This window comes from Podarcis melisellensis, assembly GCF_964234715.1.
Source record: "Podarcis melisellensis genome assembly, chromosome: 7".
In the NCBI taxonomy this organism is placed as follows: domain Eukaryota; kingdom Metazoa; phylum Chordata; class Lepidosauria; order Squamata; family Lacertidae; genus Podarcis; species Podarcis melisellensis.
The window spans coordinates 62,585,649-62,608,879 of record NC_138539.1 but is presented as its reverse complement, the minus strand read 5'-3'; the positions used below and the strand labels follow the sequence as shown (position 1 = coordinate 62,608,879).

Genomic DNA, 23,231 nt, shown 5'->3' with positions numbered 1-23,231 from the left:
ATTATGTGCAGTATTCAGCACCCTGAGAATTTTCATATTTGTTTAAAAGAAACTTCAAGCTCCTAAGTCTATATATAGGCTTAAATGTGTTAAGAAGTTAAAAGGGAAAGCTAAGTAACAGGTAAAGGTTTGGCACGAACATTCTACAGAACTATAGTTCCCCATGATTTGCAGAAGCAAAAGGAAGAATGTAAAACAAGCAAATACACACATGTGCAGAATTTATTCACGTTGCGGAATTCAGCTTTTCATGGCACAGAATTTGTTAAAGTGCACAGTATAGAAAGCGCTCCACTGAACGAGCCCATTTCTAAGCTAATTACAATATGCAATAATCAAAGTAATCCATCCTCCACTCTTTTAGCTACTTTCCTAGGTCCCACTCATTTCATTACAATATGGAGAGGTAGCAAGGAAATGAGTTGTCCGGTGCATTAAGACCTTCTTGATACTTTAATGTGAAGGATCATTCCTTATGAATCAACGAGAGAGAGAAAATGCATAGACAGGAGGCTGGTTCCTTTAAACGTGTTTCAAAGCCATCCACTTGAAGTGAATTTCATTTTGCTTTTTCCTTCAGAAGAAAACCTTCAATACCAAAAACAACGGGAATAGAAGCTTTAAGACTTTTTTCTTTAAAAAAATCAAAAATAAAAAAGTTATGGCATAATAATTAAAACCTCGTCGGCTTAACCTTTCAGTTTAGTCAATCAGGTTCTGATTAGTTTCTATCTTGTTTCAAAACAGCGTTACATTTAAATAAACTGATCCCAACAATAAAACACAAAAGACCCACTTGATTTCAAGAGCAGCAGCAATTAAAATGCCCAAATTAATCACACACGCCCTCTCCTATGTGCCCTATTTGGAGTGAAGATTTCAACAGCTCACACAAGAACCACTGTCCCTCAGAGCCCATCGTCAAATGCCATTATCCAGACCGGGCCCCCACACAGGATGAGACCCGAGAGCTTCCAAGAGAGGGTTTTCATAGAGACGCTGATGTTCGCCATCTGCAAGTCGACGAAATGCCTTTGACTCCTTTGGTTTTAGTGTCATTCCCTTTGGAAAACGAGTCAGCTGGAGACTATTGCAATGTAGTAACAGCAACAAACAGTCCAGCGCAACACATGGCGCAAGCCACTGCCTACACCGTTTGGGACAACGTCCTTGTCTGTTTTTCTTCGGTACATTTATTCCAGAGACTGCGCACTGAAGGGAGTCTGAGTTTATCCATGTTCTTGCTGTAAACATTGAGGAATATACCAAGGACAACCAGCAAGCCTGACCACACGTACCTAAAATGGAGAAAGAAGGGTGGAACAACACATTAGCAACTGTATGTATGTATGGCAAGGGTCTTGTAGGAAGCAAAGCGGTAGTCCCAGAATTTAAAATTGAATTTGTAAAGGAGTGGAGGAATATGGTAGACCGAAAAAATTAGCTTCCATAAGTATTCATCTGCCTCGGTAGAGCTGAGACTCTTAATGTCAGGGCTGTGGGTCAAGCCACATGTTGGGCAAAAGATTCCTGCATTGCAGGGGGCTGGACCAGATGGACCTCGTGGTCCCTTCCAACTCTATGATTCTAGGATTTATAATGCATCTTCTAATTTCCATATAGCAAGATGGGTTTGTATTGTCTCTGAAACCAAGGTTTCCATTTATTTCACAAGTCAGTTCACTGCTATTACAAAATGTGCGTTTTCCAAATTTTGTGAGTGCTAGGACATGTTTTTGCTCTAAAAATTGGGTGAACACTTTGCTGTTATACCTATAAAGGTTTATTCTTAGTGACAATAAGCTCTGCCTGCCTTCTGAGCATCCCAGCTTCTGTGTATGGGTCATGGAAGGAAGGATGCCACACACACAAAAAAGAGGCGGCTCTCTATGGGGGGGGGAGGGCTCTTCAGCTACATCTCTGTATGGAGAGCAACTGAGTGCTCCCCCCCAATCGTACCTGGTGGAGAGGTGGGCAAACATTATCAACCCCGGTGAAGACTGATTAGGAAAAGAAGAAGAAGATTTGATACCCCACCTTTCACTTAAAGAGTCTCAAAGCGGCTAACAAACTCCTTTCCCTTCCTCCCCCACAACAAACACTCTGTGAGGTAAGCGGGGCTGAGAGACTTCAGAGAAGTGTGACTAGCCCAAGGTCACCCAGCAGCTGCATGAGGAGGAGCGGGGAATCGAACCCAGATTACCAGATTACGAGTCCACCTTAACCACTACACCACGCTGGCTCCTGAACACATAACAAAGCACACATCTTCTTTGGGTGGGGCCTTAGTTCATTTTAAAAGTCCGTTTATGTTTGTGATGGCATATCATTTTGGGGTTTCTGCCAAACAATGTAACAACCTCCCATTTATAGTCATGTAAAATTAATTTCTCCAAGTGCCCCTTAGTTCTGTTCTTGCTTCTGTTCTTCATGTCTTAAGCTCATGCACCCCGCACGAGTCAAGGACGCAACAAAAACAGAAATCCCACTGCGGGTGTAGCAAAGCATAGGCTTGCTTATGGGGTGTAGTGGTTAGAATGCAGGATTAGGGCTTGGGAGACCAGAGTTCAAATCCCCACTTGACCAGGAAGTTCAGTGACCTTGGGCCAGTCACTAACCCTCAACATCGTTGTGAGGACAATATGGAGAATGGGAGAGCCATCTATGCTGCCTTGGGCTCCATGGAGGAAAGGTGGGATACAAGTGGAAAATAATTAATAAATAAAAAATCCCTGCAGGTGGGCCATAAATTATCAAAAATTTTTATAGGATGCATTCGGTGATTACATTTAAATCACAACATTACATACATTAGGTGTATTAATTAAAGTCAATACGTGTAGATGGATACTTACTGGAATGTAAATGGCTTTGCAAAAAACAGAAAAGAAAGTACAATTGTCATTGCTTTTCTTCCTGTTGTGACTGAAGGAAAACAAGTCCGTTAAAACATTAGTTCCATCCCAACTAAAATGCAGTTTCAATGCACCAGAACAGAAGCATCATGCAAAGGATGGCAAACGCGGTAATCACAACCTCACGCCTCACTGCAGCTTGCATTTACTTGCAATAGACTGACATCATGGCCCCCAATACAGAGAAAGTTAGCTGCACTTCAGCTCCATCAGAATGAATGGCATTTAAGTTAGGTATCACCAACTTATTCTACTGTTTTCACATCTGATTTTTTACTAATCTTCTCTGGATTTAGAGGGCTGGTGGCCACATGGGTGCTGCTTTACATCTGCCACAGTGTGCGGTCTATGTAATGGCAAAGCATCAAGGTAAAGTTATTCCAATAATAACTTTATCAACATTCACCAGGCTGCAGTCACAATATAAAAACCATAACCCTTTTCTTAAAAAAGAGACACACAAAAAATCTGCTTGATCTAGAGCTCTGATCCAATGCTGGAAGAAAGCTCCCATTGCAGGCTCTCTCAGCTGGGATGATGATGTGCAATGCTTGAAGGTGCTTCTAAAGGGGTCCCAAAATTTTGGGATACATGGTCGCCCAGAGGTGGTGAAGAAGAGGAACCAGAGAGACCAAAATCATTGCATGGGATCTCTTGTGTCTAACTACATAACACGGGTTTTAAATTTGTGGATCAGTCAGCAAAAGGTTTAGTTGCTTAATCAATGGGGAACCAATTTTAATTGACAAGAGTACATTGTCATTGGTGAGGTTTCCAGTTATGCTTTATGCTTGTTTTGATCATGATTCATAACTGCAATAGGTTTTTTTAAAAATAAATAAAAAATAATGCATTAAAGGTAGTTTGCTGAACTGTGAGTGGTAAGGTTTGGTTCTATAATACAGTGGTACCTCGGATTACATATGCTTCAGGTTACATACACTTCAGGTTACAGACTCCGCTAACCCAGAAATAGTGCTTCAGGTTAAGAACTTTGCTTCAGGATGAGAACAGAAATCGTGCTCTGGCAGCGCGGCGGCAGCAGGAGGCCCCATTAGCTAAAGTGGTGCTTCAGGTTAAGAACAGTTTCAAGTTAAGTATGGACCTCCGGAACGAATTAATTACTTAACCCGAGGTACCACTGTAAACTGCAAGTCTCTTCCTTCCTTCAGTATCTCAAAATGGGACCTACTGTCTAACCAATTCAACTGATTAACTGGGAAAAAGGCAGATGATCAATCTATCAACTGGATCGATTGCTCTAATAAATCTTGCAGCATTGCTGGCTGGTTACTACAGCTCCAGCCCATGGTAAGCTCCTCGTCCACAGCACCTTTAGGCATCTATACACCCAAGCAGACTTCACAGGGTCTATGACTGTGCATGCTGGAATTCCCCTGCAGGCACAACAAGGTCAGCAAATTATGTTGCTCAGGCTGCCTGTCAGTCTTCGGCTTGAGCAGAAGATTTTGTAGTTATGAAGCCTTTTTTATAGGGCGTCTTATCAGCCTTTCACCATACCGTATATCTGTCTCATTCTGCCACAATCCCCTGCAATGAAATAATACGCAGCAGTAACACAGAACTTTCCCCCCCTTCTTCTTCAATGGATAGCCAAAGCACTTCTTTATGGATGTGTTAAATATTTTATTCCCATTTTATAAAAAATGAAAAATGGAGGCACGAGAAGGTGAAGCGATTTGTCCAAGGTTATTCGGCTGTTTGTTGCTAGAATGAAAAGGGGAGCCTGACTTTAATTGGGGAGGAGGAGACTGTTCCTCCTATTTATGCAATTTTTAAAAATAAAAAAGCATTGTTTTTCCAGGTCTCTTAACTGCATTTACCTAATGGCAGGGCTCAATGAAGGCCGACAATTGAGCAGCCTAAGCTCACACTTTAGCTGCTGTGGTATAAAAGTGGAGACTTGTATAGCTGCCAAAACTGCATCCTCTGCTGGACAAATGGAGCAGTAATATGCAGCACTGGCCTGTGTGCCATTTAAACAACTATACTGCAGCATGCTTGGCACTGGCACCAGTCAAAGTGACCGCAACAGCTTTCAGAAACCACCAGGCAGATGGCAACCCTTTCTATCCTTGCTGACACACTCCTCTCTAAATGGGTTTGCATATACAGCTGCTTCCAGGGAAGGCTTAGGACCTGAAATGAGAGATCCTGTGGCTCTTCTAGATGTGTCTGGCCCTCACCTCCCATGAGCCCTGACCATTGGCCATGCCAGCGGGGGCTGATGGGGGCTTGGAGCCCAACCTCTTGGAGGTGGGGGGTAAATGATCCTTTTCACCTTCTCTGTCCTAGTGCAGACACAGACTCCTTGCCTGTTGGACCTAAAGATGCCTGGAAATGTTTCCAGGGGAATGTTTCCTGCTGGACTATAGGGTACAAGGCCGAACGACCCATCTCCTCATCAGTGCAACAGTAGGCTATCTGTCCAATGTGGGTCATTTGATCATTCTCCCCAAGTCTACTATGCTGTCAGGGAAAATTCTTGGATGTGGATTTAAAGTAAGGCAACATATGCTTCTAATATACAAAGACTAGCCCCAGAAGTCAGTTTGATGTATTTTTCTAAAATAAATTTTATTAGGGTTTATAGAGAAAAAGATAAAGCTTAATATCTTATCCCCCCTCTTTTTTTTAACCAAACCAAGACTTTTATCTGCTTGATAGATGGGTATAGGATCCTTCTAGAGCTCACCCCACCCCCTTTCTAAGGTTAATATTTGGTCCCACCCACCACCAAATTATTTCCAGTATTGATTCTGAGAACGTATTTGTCATGCCTGTATAACTGAGCAGTGAATGTAATGCTTTAATGCTACTGAATTGACAGAATTCTTATTCGTATATAATTGGAATCCTGTTGAAGTAAGGAAAAATGAAAGACACTCCCCCCCTCCCCAATTTACAGTCAAGGAGCTTAGAGATGTTATAATTTAATCATTTCTTTTTCTCTACCTCATTTGCTTTTATACACATTTCTTTTCCATTTAATACATATCTGCCGTGCATTTTTGAATTGCAAATGTGTGGAAGGTGACATTTACCTCTGCTGCAATGATCTATGTATTTGCGCAAGCAGTCTGGTAGGTGGAAGCATTGGATCAAAACAAAAAAGCGGTACGTATCTAAGACACGCTACCCCTCGCCACATGAACCCATTAAACCATTCACAGAACAAAAGAACAGGAGACGGAGCAGAAATAATGTACAAGCTTTATCCCAAATCAGGATTTTTTTATTCAATTCTTCTATTAAAAAATGAACTAAAAAAATTGAACTGTACCTGTCACAGCTAAAAGAGCTCCAAAGATTTTAATCAGGGCTAGGACAAAAGAGATTCCAAAATAGCCAGTCAAGGAGAACAAGAATGCGTAGCCGTATGTTTGAACTGGGTGCTGCAGGAACAAGACAAAATATTAAACGGAGGAAGATGCAAAACAAAGCCCGAGGTACTGCAAAATGAAATAAATGCCTTTAATCAACTGCCCGAACCAAAATAACAAAATCTTAAATCATTCACGATTTTATTTATTCTTATTGGAAAATTGAGGAAAGTCTTAATGAAATGATTAAAAAAATTACTCCTGGACTTTTTGAAGAATAAAAGTAATTTCTGATGAGGCTGGGTACATATACCCAAGTCAAGGGATCAAAGAATCAACTTTAATGCACATTTGTTTGTTTGTTTATTTATTGCAGTATAATAAACAACCAACTCATAAGAAAAGTATCAAGTGCAGTGAAAAATCATGAATGCATCATAAAAAAAAGTTCAAGCAGGAATGCAAAGCTTCGTAATGTGATTTGGTCAAAAATAATCTAACAGCACATGAATGGAGGGGGGATCACACTTTTTTAATGGAAAAAAATTATTTACCTTTGAGCAAAATGTTACTGCAGGGGTTAAGCCACTAGTGCATGTCAGTCCCAATAAAATATACAGGAAACCTATTGAATAGGAATACAAAACCTGGAATAGTTACAAAAACAAATTATTTTAATCTTGTGGTATTTTTAAAATGCCATATATATTGTGCGCTCTATTAGCACATCTCTTTGCTGGAAGAATGTAATCTCTTTTGAAAGTTACGTTTTTCAAGTATAATACAGGCAATAACCTCAGATATTAGCTTCTGAGTGACTTGCTTGATAAACACGCCTCAAATGGCAATTGATATACACTTACAAGGTGATTCTCTGGTTAACAGATCTGCCGTTTTATACAGCCTTGTTCTGAGTGATAGTTACAGTTATCATGAATTAAATGGCAATTGCGTGCATTGGCCTTACCCAAGCTATACAGCAGTAGTTGTTGGTTGCGAAGACAAATCTTTTAATTTTTAATAAAACTCTGTCTGAAGTTGCGCTCCGGTCTCTTATTTTTAAATTCACAATTTCTCTTGCAATTAACTTAGGCCAGAGCAACAAATGTTTACTATTGGCAACAACCAGACAGGACTATTCCTGTACAGGCAACCCTCCATTTACGTGGGGGTTATGTTTCGAGGTACCGTACACTAAAGTGAAATCGCGTATATTTGAAACACCATTGACAAAGCCTAAAAACACTCTGTTCTGCCTCTGCCTCACCCCATTCCTCAATGTTTTTGTGATGTTTTCAAGTCACTTCTGGGTTCAGTGCAATGCACATTTTTAAATCATGGCTGACCGACTTAAAATAGTAGACAGAAATAGAACAGAACTCCGCCCCACAGCTCCCATAACTGAATGAAATTATAGAAGGGGAACATTTACCATTTCAGAGTTGGAGCCATTGTGCAACTTCATAGCCTTTTCCTGCACATTTCCTATAATGGCGTCTGCACAGAGGGCAAGGGATATAAGGACCACACCTTCAAGGAATCAGAAAAGGACATAACATAAAATAAAGCAATAGACGCATACTCTAGCATCATGGATAAAATTCACTGTTGCACTAAGGCAATTGTTCTGTCAGTACAAAAGTTTTTGCTCGCCAGATCAAACTCTCTCTCCTCCTCACCAAAACTGGAATTGTCTCATTTGTGCAAGTGGGATGCCACAAATAAATATTGCCCATGGTTCTTCTGGTGTAGACCTATTGGAGTCATAGGTGCCAACTTCCTGGGGCCCTGGGTGCCTGAGCGCCCACAAAGTTCCCCATGAAGGGGCCGAGCACCCACAAAATTCTGCGCCAGGGCCATGGGGCCAATTTGGCACTCCTGATTGAAGTTTAGAAAACAAGGGTTATACATTCTCTTATTCTCTGCACTATTAAAATCTGTGTAAGACCTGCTTTTTACATATGATGCAAAGAACAACACAAAAGCAACCATATTCTCCATTTTGAGGGGGGGGGGGGGAAGCAGAAGGGAAGACAAACATTTAGAGGGATATACTTTGCAATATATATTCTTTCCAGATAGCAAAGAAAGCAACAACAGCTTGACGTGCAACAATATTTAAACATTTTAAATCAATCAAATCAATTAATTAATAAAATTAACAGAATGTGTATTGCTGCATATTTAGACTTATTGTATTTCCCCATTTTTACACAACATCGCTTACCATGTTCTTCAATACTATTAAAAGAGCCTTAAATCTAATTTTCCAGTCTTTGATGGACACAATATGGGTCATACTGTTCACACAGCCGATACTTTAAATTCACTCAGTTTTTATGTTTCTAACATTTGTATCAGCAAAAATTACAAGTTCCGTTTAACCTCAAAGCTCAGTTTTGTCTCCTTGGGCAAAAGCTGTCACATGTAAATAGATTTGCCCTTGACAATGTGAATGTTTAAAGAATTTTGATTAAATTATGCAACTCAAGAAATGCTTCAGCTAAGAATAATACAAGCTTGAGTGTAAATGCTTCCACAACAATTTGATTATAAACTAGTGAAAGGAAATCTAATATTATTTAGTGACCAGGAATAGGGCTGCATGCACTGCAAGGCAAGTTAAGAACTTGACATTGTGACTGACTTATGAAAACTTTATTTCAGCACAATGACAGCAAAACATTTTGCTCGAGACACATAATTTTTTAGCAGGACCCAAGGCAAATTTGAACACAATGGCCGTACTGGGATGTCAACAAAACCATAGCTTAGTGATGAGATCAAGCTGCCTTCTGTGCTCCTTGCTCACACAATTACAAAGAAGAGTTTTGAAGCGTTTGCTTAGGTTTGATGTTGACTTGTGACGTTAACATTAGCCACCGTTGACAATGCCATAAGCCACAGTTAAGCAGAAACAAAATTGGAACAGTTCTGAATTCCTTGTGGAGGAGGGACAAAGGGCAGAGTTTAACCTCAAGGCTTGTTTTGATTTGTTCATATCATGCTAAACTATAAGTTGGTGCAAGGGTGGATAACCTTTAGGTTCTTCATATTCCCCCACTTTTGACAAGTGGGCATCTCCACCCATCATAATGACATCAGGTGAGTTATCCCACACACCTGTTAAAGGTGGTCCACAGGGTTGCGGGAAAATAGTGACTTCACGGCACTACACAAAGTTTGCACAGTGTTTCAAAGTGCTGCCGACCAGCAGGCTTAAACTCCATCGCCCATCAGCTGAGAGGGAGGGAATTCAAGGCTGCTTTCTGTGGGGATCAGCTGCATGCACAGGTTCCCAGTGGATAACTTCTGCAGCCAAACCAAGCAGGCTTGAACTCGCCACCTATCAGCCGAGGAACTTGGTCAAGTAGCTGAATCAGCTGCCACTCTACCTGCCCCACATATGACATCGGGGGGCAGGTAGGTGCCATTTAGGGGGAATGATCTGGTGGGTCGTATTTGGCCCACAGACTGGTGGTTGCCCAACCCTGGTTTTACTGTGACATCTGAATTGGCAGACTGAATTTCCTGCTATAGTGTAAACGTTATTTGTTCTACACCAGGGGTCAGCAAACTTTCTCAGCAGGAGGCCGGACCACTGTTCCCCAGACCTTGTGGGGGCCGGACTATATTTTGGAAAAAAATGAATGAATTCCTATGCCCCACAAATAACCTAGAGATGCATTTTAAATAAAAGCACACATTCTACTCATGTAAAAACACCAGGCAGGCCCCACAAATAACCCGGAGATGCATTTTAAATAAAAGGGCACATTCTACTCATGTACTAACATGCTGATTCCCAGACCATCCACGGGCCAAATTTAGATGGCGATTGGGCCAGATCTGGCCCCCGGGCCTTAGGTTGCCTACCCATGTTCTACACCCTACCATCCATGTACGCAATACTTTAAAGCACAAGCGAAGAAAGAAAACCAACTCCCTATCTCAAGGGAATTTAAATTTGGACAGTGGCAAAACAGATGAAGGGGGTAGCCAAGGTCAACATAAGAAATATGAGCAAATGCAGTTTACATAAACTTCATTGCAGCTGTGCATAAAGACTGGGGGTTAAAGCAAAAACCTCAGAGAAAAGGGAGGACAGCTGGCACCATCCCTACATGTTCAGGCTACTTTATTGTACGGATCCATGGGTTATATGTTCCTCCTTCCATCTCCTAATGGGTTGACAATTCATTTCTCTTAAGAAAATAATAACACTGATAAAAGTAGAAATATACAAGCCTGTTGCATTACATGCCCAAATTCTGGGAGTAAAGTAAAAACCTGTTTATAATTACTCAGGAGTCCTAAACACCATCTCTTTTTTTGTACAGCAAATACACACATGTAGAAACCAGCGATAATATTAAGCACTGAAGGAAAGCGATGGCTTTACATAGATTTTTTTTTTTTTGGAAACAGACATATGGGATCAGCTTTGCCCTCAAAGTGCATAGTCTCCTGCTTCATTAAGTATGCATCTTGTAAGGTTCGACTGCTATTCAGCAAAGGGTTCTGCTTTGCAGAACTCATTTTCCTGTCTTTTTAGTTTTTATTTTCCACATTGAAAATTGCATGCGAAAGTATATTCCCAGGCTGACTGCAAGTGAAGTATTGAATAATCAGGAAAGTCTAATTTAAAATTGAAATTTTAATTAAAAAATAAAGCTAGGATGCAATGTGGAAAAGTACAGCATTCTGTTATATTGCGAGCAGAATGCAAAGGGGTATATGGCTGGCTGGCATTCCTTCAGGGGAATGGATTCCAAACCTGACCTCTTCAACCATTATGAAAATAGCTTTTTCTTTTTCTTTGGTAAAATCAACAAGGAGGTTCTCCTTCACAATAATAAATAATCATAATTTATTATTTATAACCTGTCCATCTGGCTGGGCTTCCCCAGCCACTCTGGGTGGCTTCCAACCAAATATTAAAATACAGTAATGCCTCAACCATTAAAAGCTTCCCTAAACAGGGCAGCCTTCAGATGTCGTCTAAAAGTCTGGTAGTTGTTGTTCTCTTTGACATCTGGTGGGAGGGCGTTCCACAGGGAGGGCGCCACCACTGAGAAGGCTCTCTGCCTGGTTCCCTTTAACTAGGCTTCTCGCAGCGAGGGAACCGCCAGAAGGCCCTCGGCGCTGGACCTCAGTGTCTGGGTAAAACGATGGGGGTGGAGACACTCCTTCAGATATACTGGACCAAGAAGCTCTACAGAAATTTTCTCGGTGGCTCTTAGGGCACAGTCCTAATCCTAGATCCATAATCCTAGATCCACTGGGATGAGAGAGTTAGGACATGGCAGATCTCCAGCTCAGCCAAGCAGGTTCCCAGCTCAGCTATGCCACTGTATGTCCCCCAGCCTGGCTCCGCTGGAGATACGCCAGTTTTCTTCTCCAAAAACACATCAATTCCTATCAGAGTACGAATTTCCATTAAAGATTTTACCTGTTAAGTCAAAATTCGGTGCAATGGTGCTGTCAGCTAGAGTAAACCATATTAAGCCCAAGCTCATGCACACTGCAGCAGAAACGTCCGCAATATTGTAACGTTTTCCTGTGCAGGAAAAAAGGGAGAAGTTGACACCATGCAATGATGGAAGATTTAATTCTTTGGTTCATTTGGTACCGAGTACACAGCAAGTAAACAAATATTAAATTCACCGCCTAACTCAAGCTCTTGGGGCCAAATCCTAAATCTCAACCTTGTTGCTGCTTGAACGTGGTCTTTTTCCACACTGGTGTAGTAACATATATAATAAAAAGAACCAATGGAAAGCATGGATGGAGTTACACTCTGGCATTTGGGAGCCCAGAGTACAGTCACACCTTGGATCCTGAACGCCCTGGAACACAGACGTTTTGGCTCCCAAACGCCGCAGACCCGGAAGTGATTGCTCTGGTTTTTGATCCTTCTTTTGGAATCTGAACGTCCAGCAGGGCTTCCGATTGGCTGCAGGAACTTCCTGCAGCCAATGAGAAGCCGCGCTTTGGTTTCCAAATGTTTTGGAAGTTGAACGGGCTTCCGGAACAGATTTCATTCGACTTCCAAGGTACAACTGTACTGGCATGAGAAGCATCCTTTGTCTCCATGGTACGTACATTTGCTGGACTGTTGTGTGACGTAGCAATGCAGAGGCAGCAACCATGCCACTGGAGGAACATATGAACCAGCCCTCGGTGGCAATATCCTGACACCTAGTATCAAAATAGGTGGCCTACAGATACATTTTCTGCCAGACTTGAAACTTTTAAACATATAGTTTTGTAACTATGTCTAAAATTGTGGGGCATGTGTATACTGGAATTTTGCAGGTGGTATGTTTCACCTCCCATTCTAGATGCTTCAAAGGTATTAAGAAGTGTTGAGCCTAGACTGTTTAGTTTAACAGGTAAAGAGGATTTCAAGTCTGAAATCAATCTCTGAAATCTAACTTCATTATCATTAAGTAAACCAACAATTATTACTACTGTTCTCAGCTGTTTCACTTCATAACCAAATTCAAAAAAACTAGCCAGCTGCACTCACTAAAAGCAACAAGAATGCCAATTCCAAGTGCGGTTTCCCTAGGTTTCCCATAGAGTAAAAATAACCCATATAAGTGAGCCTCTCTCCATCAAATGAAAGCAGTAGCACCTTGGGGATTTCATGAACGGAGTTAGTAGATAAATTATTCTAGGCTCAGGCAAGAAATGTCAAACTTTTTCAAAGTGAAGCCACCACCACGAGCCTCCCCAAAAGCATTAACAAGACTCAACCCTGCAGTGTTAACTTTTATTCAGTGGCTGAGGTGTAGCATGATCAGCACAAAAAATGAAGGCTCTGGTCATATCCTTAAAGAAACACAAAGACTGACTTACTTGCCTCTCCTTCCCAAAAATAATTCAACACAATAGAATTACACCCACTTTCACCAAACAGGGTGTGTGTGTGTGTGTGTGTGTGTGTGTGTGTGAGAGAGAGAGAGAGAGAGAGAGAGAGAGAGAGAGAGAGTGTGTAATGGAGGACTATAGGTCTCAAGAGACACTCAATGCAAGTTCAGATAATAATTCTGCCTCAATTACCAGCTATTTACATTTTGGACAGTCTAAATCAGGAATGCATCAAAAATACTTTCCCAATCACATTCTAAGATTCTCCACCCTACAAGCTGCTTCTAGGCCTCCTTTGCAGTTTTGTTTTGATTCATTTTGGTTATTGACTCAAATTCAAAATCAATCCAGGATTTCAAAGTAACTTAAGACCTCTATAGGGAGGCAATGGATAGAGAGGGTTTAGGGAATAAACCACTGCTGGGTCTTTACAAGTTTATTTTCTGAAATGAATAGCATTCAATAGCAAGAATAAGGCATACCTTGTATAAAGACTCCTCCTATCATAACTGGGATCAGTTTACAGCACTTGAAGATTACTTGTGTAGGATAATTCAGATATCCCAAGGAGGTATTTGATAAACCCATTGTACCCACTGTTAGAAAAGCTATTATCATGTAGGTTTTGCCTGGGATCCTGGAAAATATAAATGAAGCTCTGTATTGGGGAGCAAATGTCAACACTAAAAGAGAGGCTTTAATATTGTGGCAAGTAAAGATTAATAACCAAACTGGTGACTTTTCATGGAATTCAAATTAGTGCTGAAATCTGAATTTATTTTTTTATTTAATTAGATATAATAAACCAGAAAACTTAACTACTGTATTATCATTTACTGCCAGTATGTTGGCGATTTATTCTGTTTTACAACGGAAGATATAAAAGCATGATATTTCATGCCTTTCATTCATTGCCCTACACAGACATGCAGAATACAACATATTCTGTACCAATTTTGGATTAATCCAAAATAACTGCCCTGAGAATATTGACTTTCCTGTAGGTTCAGATAATATAAAACCTTAAACCCCTGAACTCTGTATATTATACAGCCCTAGAAAAAAAAATTTTAATGCCCAAAGAAGAGTTGGGATATGAACAGCCCACATTCTATTATGAGCGGCCTTTGGATTGAACTGGAAGGCTCCTCTTTCAGGTCTTCCAGATTTCAGGAGTAACTTCTTAGGAGTTACTGGATGGGAGATCTGTGATCAGTAAGGTCTGCTTCATGCATGAAAGCTCCCCATACAGTCCGTTGGATCCTAGCCTTTTTGCAGGAGTTTCCATTGTAACACGACTCAAATATTTCAGAAACTCGGGAGTCAGCTGACATCTTGCATGTGATGTGAACAGATTATAAAAGCCACAAAGAAAAATGTTTCTCTTTTTCAGTATAAAATAAACGAGAAATGTATGCATCTGTTGCTATGTTTTTATTAATTTTAAAATTTGTGCCAATTAAGTGATCTTAAAGTACTTCCCCATATTAAGAGGGGAGGGAGAGAAATTCAATGCTCATTTTTCATTGGGCTGACAGCTCCACAAGTCAACACCATGGGCATTGTCATGGAATCTCACTAAATCAGACAAAATGTTTAGAAATAATATTTGACTGATTCCTGCCCCAATTCAACTCCACAAATTTCTGGTTAAATAGTTAATCAAATTTAACCCACATAATAATCTGAAAAAGTAAGACTATATAGATAATATCATACCGTCTCCTTTTGTCCTGAATAAGCTGTAGTTCTATGAGTCCAAAAATGGAATAAAACCCAAATTGCACTAATGTAAGATACCACCCAAAGGGTTTAAAACCTTCCACTGAAAATATCAGTTCCTGGAAGAGGGAAAACAGAGAAACATATTTAAAACATTGCCTATGTGACCATGTTGTATATTTTTAACTTTTAAAATTAGACTTACTCAGAAATTTGCTTTAACATTTTTTTGCCTCCCAACTTAAAAATATTGAACAGAATTATCATTAGCTTAATGAATCTGGCTAACCATCCTGTCAAGTTAAGACTTGGTATTCATTTGAATACTCTTTCTGACTTGTTTTTAATTCATGTACTTTGTTTTTGAACATCAGTGTGAAAAGCAAGCACCAGCATTAGATATCCTATTTTGTTGGCACATTGGGTGGGCTTTAAATTCAGAGAAACGTCCCCTTCATCTACTCACCTCTTGTGCAAGACTCCAGCATCACATAAGTACATAAGGAAAACCCTACTTGATGAGTCCATCTAGGCCTGCCTTCCATTTCTAAGACTGATGAGACAAATAAGGACCACTCTCAACACTTTGCTCCTCAGCATCTAGATTCAGACTGCTTCCTAACATGGAGCTTCCATTTGGCTATCATGTAGCCATTTATGTCTCTGGACTTCTAAGTTATTGGCCATTGCTATCATTGCTGTAGAGAATTCCCTGTATGATTTATGCATTGTGTTCTTTGTTTAGTCCGTCCTGACTCTTATCAACCTGTTTCCTTGGGTGATCCCAATTTCTAGTGTTATAAGAGAATTTTCTTTGTCCTTCCTCTACACCATTCATAACATTATAAACTCCTATCATGCCCTCCATCCCCTAGTCATATTTCCCCCCTCAACTACAAAGCATTAAATCATTTTAAACTTTACTAAGATGGTAAGGCCATCTGAGGGCCTTCTTAGTAGTGGTGCCCGCCCTGTGGAATGCCCTCCCATCAGATATCAAAAAACCAATTATATGACCTTTGAAGGCAGGAAGCTTTTAATGTCTTAGGTCTCGTGTGTTCTTTTATATTCTGTTGGAAGCTGCCCAGAGTGGCAGGGGCAACCCAGTTAAATGGGTGGTATAAAAGTAATAAATCATTATTATTATTATTATTATTATTATTTATTATTATTATTATTTTCATTACCCTTTGCTGCACCTTTTTTCCAGCCGATGGTATATTTTTTAGAGATGTGGCAACCAGAACCGTACACATTATTCAGTGTGTTATTCATATCAATCTGTTATGGGCACATTTTACTGGTGTTTTCTTTAAAATCTCTTTCCCTAATAATCTCAGACATGGCTCTGGGAGATTTTACTGAAGCTGCACACCCATTTGATGTTTCCATTCCATACACCAAGATTCCCAAATCTAATTCTTGTTATTCACGGCTGGTTCAGACCCCATCACTGTGTATGTGAAGACAGGACAACAGGTCCCAAGTTGTGTCTTGCCAGCTGAAGCTAAGATCTGGATCTGGTGAGATGGAAGACATCTCGTGGTTCTACTGCCCTCAAGACATTCAGGATGATGGTAGTCTGGGAGAGGACATTCTCACCAACAGCGCTTAAATTGTGGAACTGCCTCCCCGAAGAGGTGTTGTGTGTGGCATCTCCACTATAATGTTTATATGCTTTCTGTTGTATGAAGAAGACACACCTTTTCACCCTGGACTTTGACAACTGACACTTTGACATTTTTAGGACCCACCCTATTATTGTGGCTGTAGTTTGTTTTAAGCTTTTTTTCGATAATTGCATTTTCAGACTGCTGTGGCCTATCATGAAACCTTTGGGTGACGGACAGGTAATAAATTAAGTAACAGTAGAAAATAAGCCCTCATATCTGCATCAAGCCACTACAGATTACAATAGAATTTTATTGAGTAATACATTATTCTGAAGAAGAAAACACAAACATTACCACAAGCAGTGAATTACAACACTTACCTGCAGATATCCATAAATAAGATAAAACAGAAAGACTCCAGAAACGCAGATTAAAAACTGGGTAGCCTTGTTAAATTTGCTGAGATTAATGCCAAGGACAACTACATCATCTACTGATTTGATGTGTGGCGACATAGCTTGGGACTTTGAAGGTACGCTGATAGAAACATACTTCCGAGAGGAATTGAATTTCAGATCCATGATTCCTAGCTTGCTGCATTCGGTGGCGATGAAATCTTTGATGTTTGTTTGAAAGCTGGAAGAAACAAGTTTAGACTGAAACACGACAGCATTCAAATGAAAACCACGACAGTCCCACATTCCAAGCACAATTTTAATTTCCATTGAATCAATCTTCTTAGATTGATATCCTTGTAGAAGGATTTTAAAAATTCCATTATTATGGAAACCACCATGCCAACCAAGTAAACAAGCATGCACCATTCTTTCTATATGACTAAAATCTCTGATCCGGATTCTACAGAGGCAGCAGAATTAACATAAGACTGACTATAGATAGGAAATTTGACAATTCCCAATTTGGTTGGCTAAACTCGACACAGCTGCTTAAAAATCAAGCTTCAACAAATGTGAAACCAGCACACTTCCTTCTTTTTGAAATTGAAGCACACCCACCTTGGAGGTGGGGGTAGATTTAAGATCAGTTATACTTTTTGCTGCATCAGCCATCTTTCTGTAAAAATACACTTGCAGCAGGAGCATCCCATGTCCCTCCATAGATGCTGGATAGAGAGAGTTCCCTGCTCTGCTACTATAAAATGGTAATCTTAATTTGTGAAACCAAAACAATGTTTTGCATTCTCATCTCTGAGTACAGGATAAACAATGAGAATTTAAACATTGTTGTATGCTACCTTTCTTACAAGGTGTCTTGAAGAAACAGGTTAGAAAGTAAGGAACTATATATGCAATAAAAAATGTATTTATTAAACAGAATGCCTAGCTGGATTTGTCAGTCATACACTGCTTCAAAACACTTAATACAGTAATTGCTAACTGTGTTACACGACAGGTTTTTTCTGTTTTGCACCTTCAGGCTAAACATACTGTTCAGTCAATGCTCTCTTAAAAGTTCCTATCAGCAGCTTAGCTAGAAGTTAGTAATTAATTTTCATTTGCCTGGATATACTAGTAAAATGCAACTTTATGCATTTGGGGATTATCTATGGAAGTATCCCCTTTATAGTTCTTTACTTTGTGGTAAGTGTTTCTCCACCTGAGAGAGCCTTCCCCCAATAAAATGGATCCAAGTGGAGACTGTGTGTCTTCAGCGTGTGTTAACATCACAATGCTTATAAACTGAATGCATTACCGCTCTACTTATTCCTCCCCATGCTTTCTTCCTTTCTTTTTTCCAGAGTTAAGATCACAAGTTGCCAAACAAATCCTCAGCTGCTCTTTCAAAAACAAGGAACACCGACCTTTGCATCTGTGGATGTGTTAAACTGACAGCTGCCATTGATGATTAAATAATGGATCTCTTGAAATGAGCACACATCTTAATAGAACGTGTATCAACACATTTACTCTCCCCCCAAAAATCTTTTTTCACTTGTCTCCTTTGTCCTTGTCACAAGCATGCTTACTGAAGTCTGGCTAGCAGCTCTTCAAAAACGGATAAATTCTCTGTATGTGCCAAACTGGGCATAGCTTCAGATTGAAAAAATCAGAATACCTGTCTTCTTGGATGGAGGGTTAAAAATCTTCCAAGTCTGATCACATATTTTTTATAAAAAGTAGAGAATACATGTTTGGAGATGTGTGTGATAGGAACATACGAAGTTCCCTTACGTTGAGTCAGACCATTGGTACATCTAGCTTGGCAATGTCTACACTAGCAGCAGGTTTTCAGGGTTACAGATAGGATTCTCTTCCAGTCCTAACTAGAAATGTAATCTGGGCCCTTTTGCAAGCAAAGCAGGTGTTCTACCACTGACCCTTGCCCAAGAAGGGTCAACTAATTTATTATGGAAAAGGTGTCTGGCATAGGAATGAACACTTTTCCCTGTGAGAGTTGACCACAAATCACTTCTGTGGCAGGGACTCTGCACAAACTCTGCACCACCTGTTGACAACATGTCTCGGTCACCCTCCTTGGTCACACACATTCCAACTTGTCAACGTCCTTCTTAAAATTGTGGTGTCCAGAATTGCACACAGTATTCCAGATGTGGTCTGACCATGGCAGAATAGAGTGGCACTATTGCTTCCCTTCTTCTGGACGCTATAGTTCTGTTGATGCAGCCTAGAATAGCATTAGCTTTTTTTGCTGCTGCTGCATCAGATATCTAAAGGGCCACTATGGAAAGTGGATCAAGCTTGTTTTCTCCTGCTCCAGAGTCTAGGACCCAAACCAATGGATTCAAGTTACAAAAAAGGAGATTCTGACTAAACATCAAGAAGAACCTTCTGACAGTAAGAGCTGTTTGACAGTGGAATGGACGTCTTCGGCAGTTGGTGTATGTCAGGGAACTGCCATCGGAGAGTCAGGTGGTGGAAGGGCTCAAGGAGGCTAGGAGACCTTCGGATGCTGAGGAAGGAACCAGTAGGGGGAGAGGGAGAGTTCCTGCAGAAACTCAATAGGAGGAATGGCTCCAAGATGTTTCCAGTGAGAACAGCGGGGAGGGCTCAGGACCTCCGCTGGGGATGCCCACTCCGCGGAGGAAACTGTCACGCAGAGAATCCAGAAGGAGAGTTTCCGTCAAGGAACTCTTATGTTGGCGTAAATTCCGGAAGCGCCCACTGACGGATTCTGCCAGCGATTGAGGTAGCCATGCACCCATGGCTCCGCGGACTGGGAGAGTTTAGGAACTGATGGTAAAGCTTGGAGGGCTTAAACGCTTACGCACGAGCAGCCCCCTTTTCCCATTACAGTGTACTCTCTTTTGCTGGAGATTTTTAAGCAGAGGTTGGATGGCCATATGTCATGGGTGCTTTAACTGAGATTCCTGCATTGAAGGGGGTCCCTTCCAACTTTACAATTTTAAGATTCTATGAAGAGGATGCTAGCTCTTTGTATACTCTGTGTTCTGTCTCTCAGCAACAGGTGAAACATGTTTAAACAGAGATACAATTTCAGCAGGTTTTTTAAAAAAATATTGTTTCTTTTTGTTGCTTTTGTTGTAAGCTGTTTTGGATGGGCATTTGCCCAGAAAAGTGGCAAGAAAATGTTTTGATTAAAAAAAAAAACATTCTAAAGAAAACAGAGAGGCATGCAGCTCAGTGGCAACATAAAACTTATTGTCCCAATATTTTCCCATACACATATAACAGTCGTTGGTAAGAATGTAAATGTAAGTACAAATGGGTGGTGTAAAGTGCACAAGGGCAAAGAAATCAATACTGGGCTACAATTCTTACTTATTTGAAAGTAATTCTCATAGAACTCAATCTCACAGGTCATTTCTTAGTGCCTAGGATTGGGCTGCAAGCAAATCTTGAATATGCATGTTCAATTAAAGGTAATTTGGAACGAATGTTTTCACCAAAATATCCTCCACCATCAAATTAAGAGTTTTATACACACATGGTGTGGCTATACTGTGGCGAGGCAGAAATGGCTCTAGGATTGCCAAACACATCAACCACGACACAATTCCTTGCTTTAACAGCCGAAAAGAATGTGCCTTTCCCCAACAATAATATGTAGCAGTGGGCATATTTCATTCTGTTACAGTGTTGTTAAAAGGCACAATGGACTGGTTCACAGGTCATGCAATGCCAAACCATGACTTCATGTGAATGCGGGGTGTGTGTGTGTGTGTCCCAGGGAGGAGATCAGAGGCATTTCATTCCTCCAACACTAATGGATCCTGGTGGGTCACACACACTTTGCAAAGGAGCAAACTGTTTTCCTCTTATCTCCACATCCCCCCCCCCTTTTTTGCTCCAATCTTGCTTTGGCACAGTGATTTCAGGTAGAAATTTCAGGGCAAATGTATGGGTGGAAGGAGGCAGGAAAATAACTGGAAGGAAACAGGTTGTTTTCCTCCCCACTTCTTCAACCCGCAAAATGTGTGTGGCCCATTCAGAATCAGCTGGCGGTGGTGCAAACCCAGTTACGCAACAACAGTGACTTGTAAGCGTATCTGCCGCTGCTTTGCATCCCATCTTTTCAAAGAAAGAGAAGCTTATTGGTGCTACCTGCTGCTCTCCCGCCCACCGCACCACCCCAATCCACTCTGACTAGCCCACTTCTCCTTTGGCATCTGGCCTTGCCTCCTGCAGCTGCCATACAGCAAGGGAATGAAAGTCCCATTCTCCCCCAACCCTTTCAGAAAAAAAAGGCACACCTGAATGGGTGGCTGAAGGATGGAGCCCAGGAACCCACCCCACTTTTGTAGAGAGGACATTGCTGCCATGTGGCAGACATTGCTGCCATGTGGCAGACCCCTCACAAAATTAAAAAAAACCTAGTTGGTTTGCCTTGCCGCTGCCATGCAGACAGGCAAGGGGTTGTGCTCTTGGTCTTCTCGATCCACAGGAGAAAAGCACCATCTTTTATGCGCTTTGCAGTTTCCTCTCCTTGCACCAGCTTTGGGAAGGGAATGAATTTCTGTCATGAAATTATGGAACAGGAAATGTTAAGTATTGCATAGAAGGCAATATGCACCCTGGTTTCAGAAGTGGCTGCAGGGCTGGCCCAAGACATTTTGCTGCCTGAGGCAAAGTGGCAAATGGTGTCTCCGCGGCCAACCTTGCACAGCCAGCCAAGTTATTTTGGTGCCAAGGCAATAATAATAATAATGATGATGATTATGACCATCGCTTTCCCACTCAAGACAGTAAGAACACAACAACAAATCACAAACCAATTTGCTACCTTTTCATTAAGGCAACTGAAAGCAGCTTCCTCAACTCTTCCCAATAGAAGGGGCAGCCCAAAGCCATTTTGCGCAAGTTACTCTGAGCGTAAGCTACTTATGGGTCAGTGCACCTGTTTGCCAGATTGATAGCTTGAGCGCACCTGGGGGTTGGACTAGATGACCCTAAGGATCCCTTCCAACTCAACAATTTTATGATTCTACTTTCCTAACCCCAACACTAAATCTAGAATTCCTGATCAGCCAACCTCACTTTACGCCCGAAAGGGAAGGTTCACAGAGGTAGCAGCTGGCGAAACCATCTCCAGACTGAAGCCACCCACCCCTCCTGCCCTTCTCCCCCTTTCCAAATCTCTCCATGGGAAACAGGACTGCAGGGAGGGAGAGGAGCGGCGCCAAAGCAAGACCCGTTTTGTTTCCGTTTCCTTCGGAGCATAAGCCTGAAAATGCAATGCTAAATCCTTTTACACTTTCAAGCAAACAAAATAAACGCGACTCACACTTTTTAAATCAAGAGAGAAATCGCTTCTGTTTCTTTCAGAGCTGAAGCCTAAAAATGCAATGTTTTCAAATGGTTAAAAACAAATGTTGTTTGCAAATAAAAGGTGTGGAAAGGGAGGAAAGCCTCTGGCTGTTAAAGTAGAAGGTTGGTGGTTCGAGGCCACCCAGGGTCGGCGGTGGGAAGGATCGCAGGGGGGTTGGACTAGATGACCCTTGGAGGTCCCTTCTGTGATTGTAGGGCAGCCGAGGGAGGAGGAAGCCGCAAGAAGAAACAGCCACGGACCACCCGCCCCCCCCAGCCAGGCGTGGCTCAGCCTCTCCCTTCCCCGCCCAACTTCGGGAGATGCCCTCCCGGAAGCGGCCCTTCTTCCCTCCAACGCCGCCGCCTCCTCCCCCCGCGCCCATGCCAGTACCTGAACCCGCAGAGGCGGGCTGGATGGGGCCGCGGCGGGGAAGAGGAGCGCAGGCAGCCGGACACCGTCGCTCCGGCCCCCGCCGCCGCCGCCGCTCCCCCTCAAGCGGCCAAAATGGCGGGGAGCGCCGAGCTCATCGAGCCGCCGCGCGTCGGGTTGGTTGCTCGGCGCTCTTGCGGCTCCGCCTGGCGCCGCTCGCCGCGGCTTGGAAGCGGCCTTTCAAAGCGGGAGCTGGCGGCGCTGGCGCTGCCTCTGCCTTGCGCGGGCGGGCGGGGCAGGCGCGAGCCACGTCGACCCTGCAGCGCGCACCGAGCTAGAGATCTTTCCAGGGATCCAGGCGCTGCTCTGGGCATGCTTCCCCTCATCTTTCTCCACCACCTTGTTGTCTAGACTTCTTCTTCTTCATTTTTTTAATGCCTTATGTTTTACTACACACACACACATGCATTAAAATAATTGTTATTAAATTTTCTGTTTTACAATTTAAAATGCTCATTTTAACATCCGTAAAATATCAGTGATTTCCCTTCTTTTTGCATATCATAAATCCCTGCATACTATAAAAAACCCAAACCATTCAATATTCCATTATTGTATCCATCAAAACTAATTTACACTTGGAT

General features: G+C 41.8%; 1 protein-coding gene across 1 annotated transcript; it reads right to left on the bottom strand.

The window, feature by feature from the left end:
• Nucleotides 1-204: 204 nt before the first annotated feature.
• On the bottom strand, nt 205-22,747 carry SLC35B3 (solute carrier family 35 member B3). The gene is made up of 10 exons (XM_081918292.1): nt 22,609-22,747; nt 16,851-17,106; nt 14,855-14,976; nt 13,618-13,772; nt 11,712-11,819; nt 7,692-7,789; nt 6,814-6,906; nt 6,220-6,331; nt 2,856-2,925; nt 205-1,298 (listed from the first exon to the last, which is right to left on the bottom strand). The coding sequence occupies exons 2-10, from the start codon at nt 17,049-17,051 to the stop codon at nt 1,148-1,150; spliced, it is 1,110 nt and encodes a 369-aa protein (XP_081774418.1). The 5' UTR covers nt 17,052-17,106; nt 22,609-22,747; the 3' UTR covers nt 205-1,147.
• Nucleotides 22,748-23,231: the final 484 nt, after the last annotated feature.

Bases quoted from the DNA above. Each gene is read 5' to 3' on its own strand.
- SLC35B3 (XM_081918292.1), bottom strand. From the start codon at position 17,051: ATGGATCTGAAATTCAATTCCTCTCGGAAGTATGTTTCTATCAGCGTA. The intron at 7,790-11,711 runs GTAAAATCTTTA...GATTCCTTGAAG, and splicing joins ACCGAATTTTGACTTAACAG to GTGTGGTCCTTATATCCCTT. The intron at 6,332-6,813 runs GTAAATAATTTT...TTGTTCCTGCAG, and splicing joins CAGTAACATTTTGCTCAAAG to CACCCAGTTCAAACATACGG.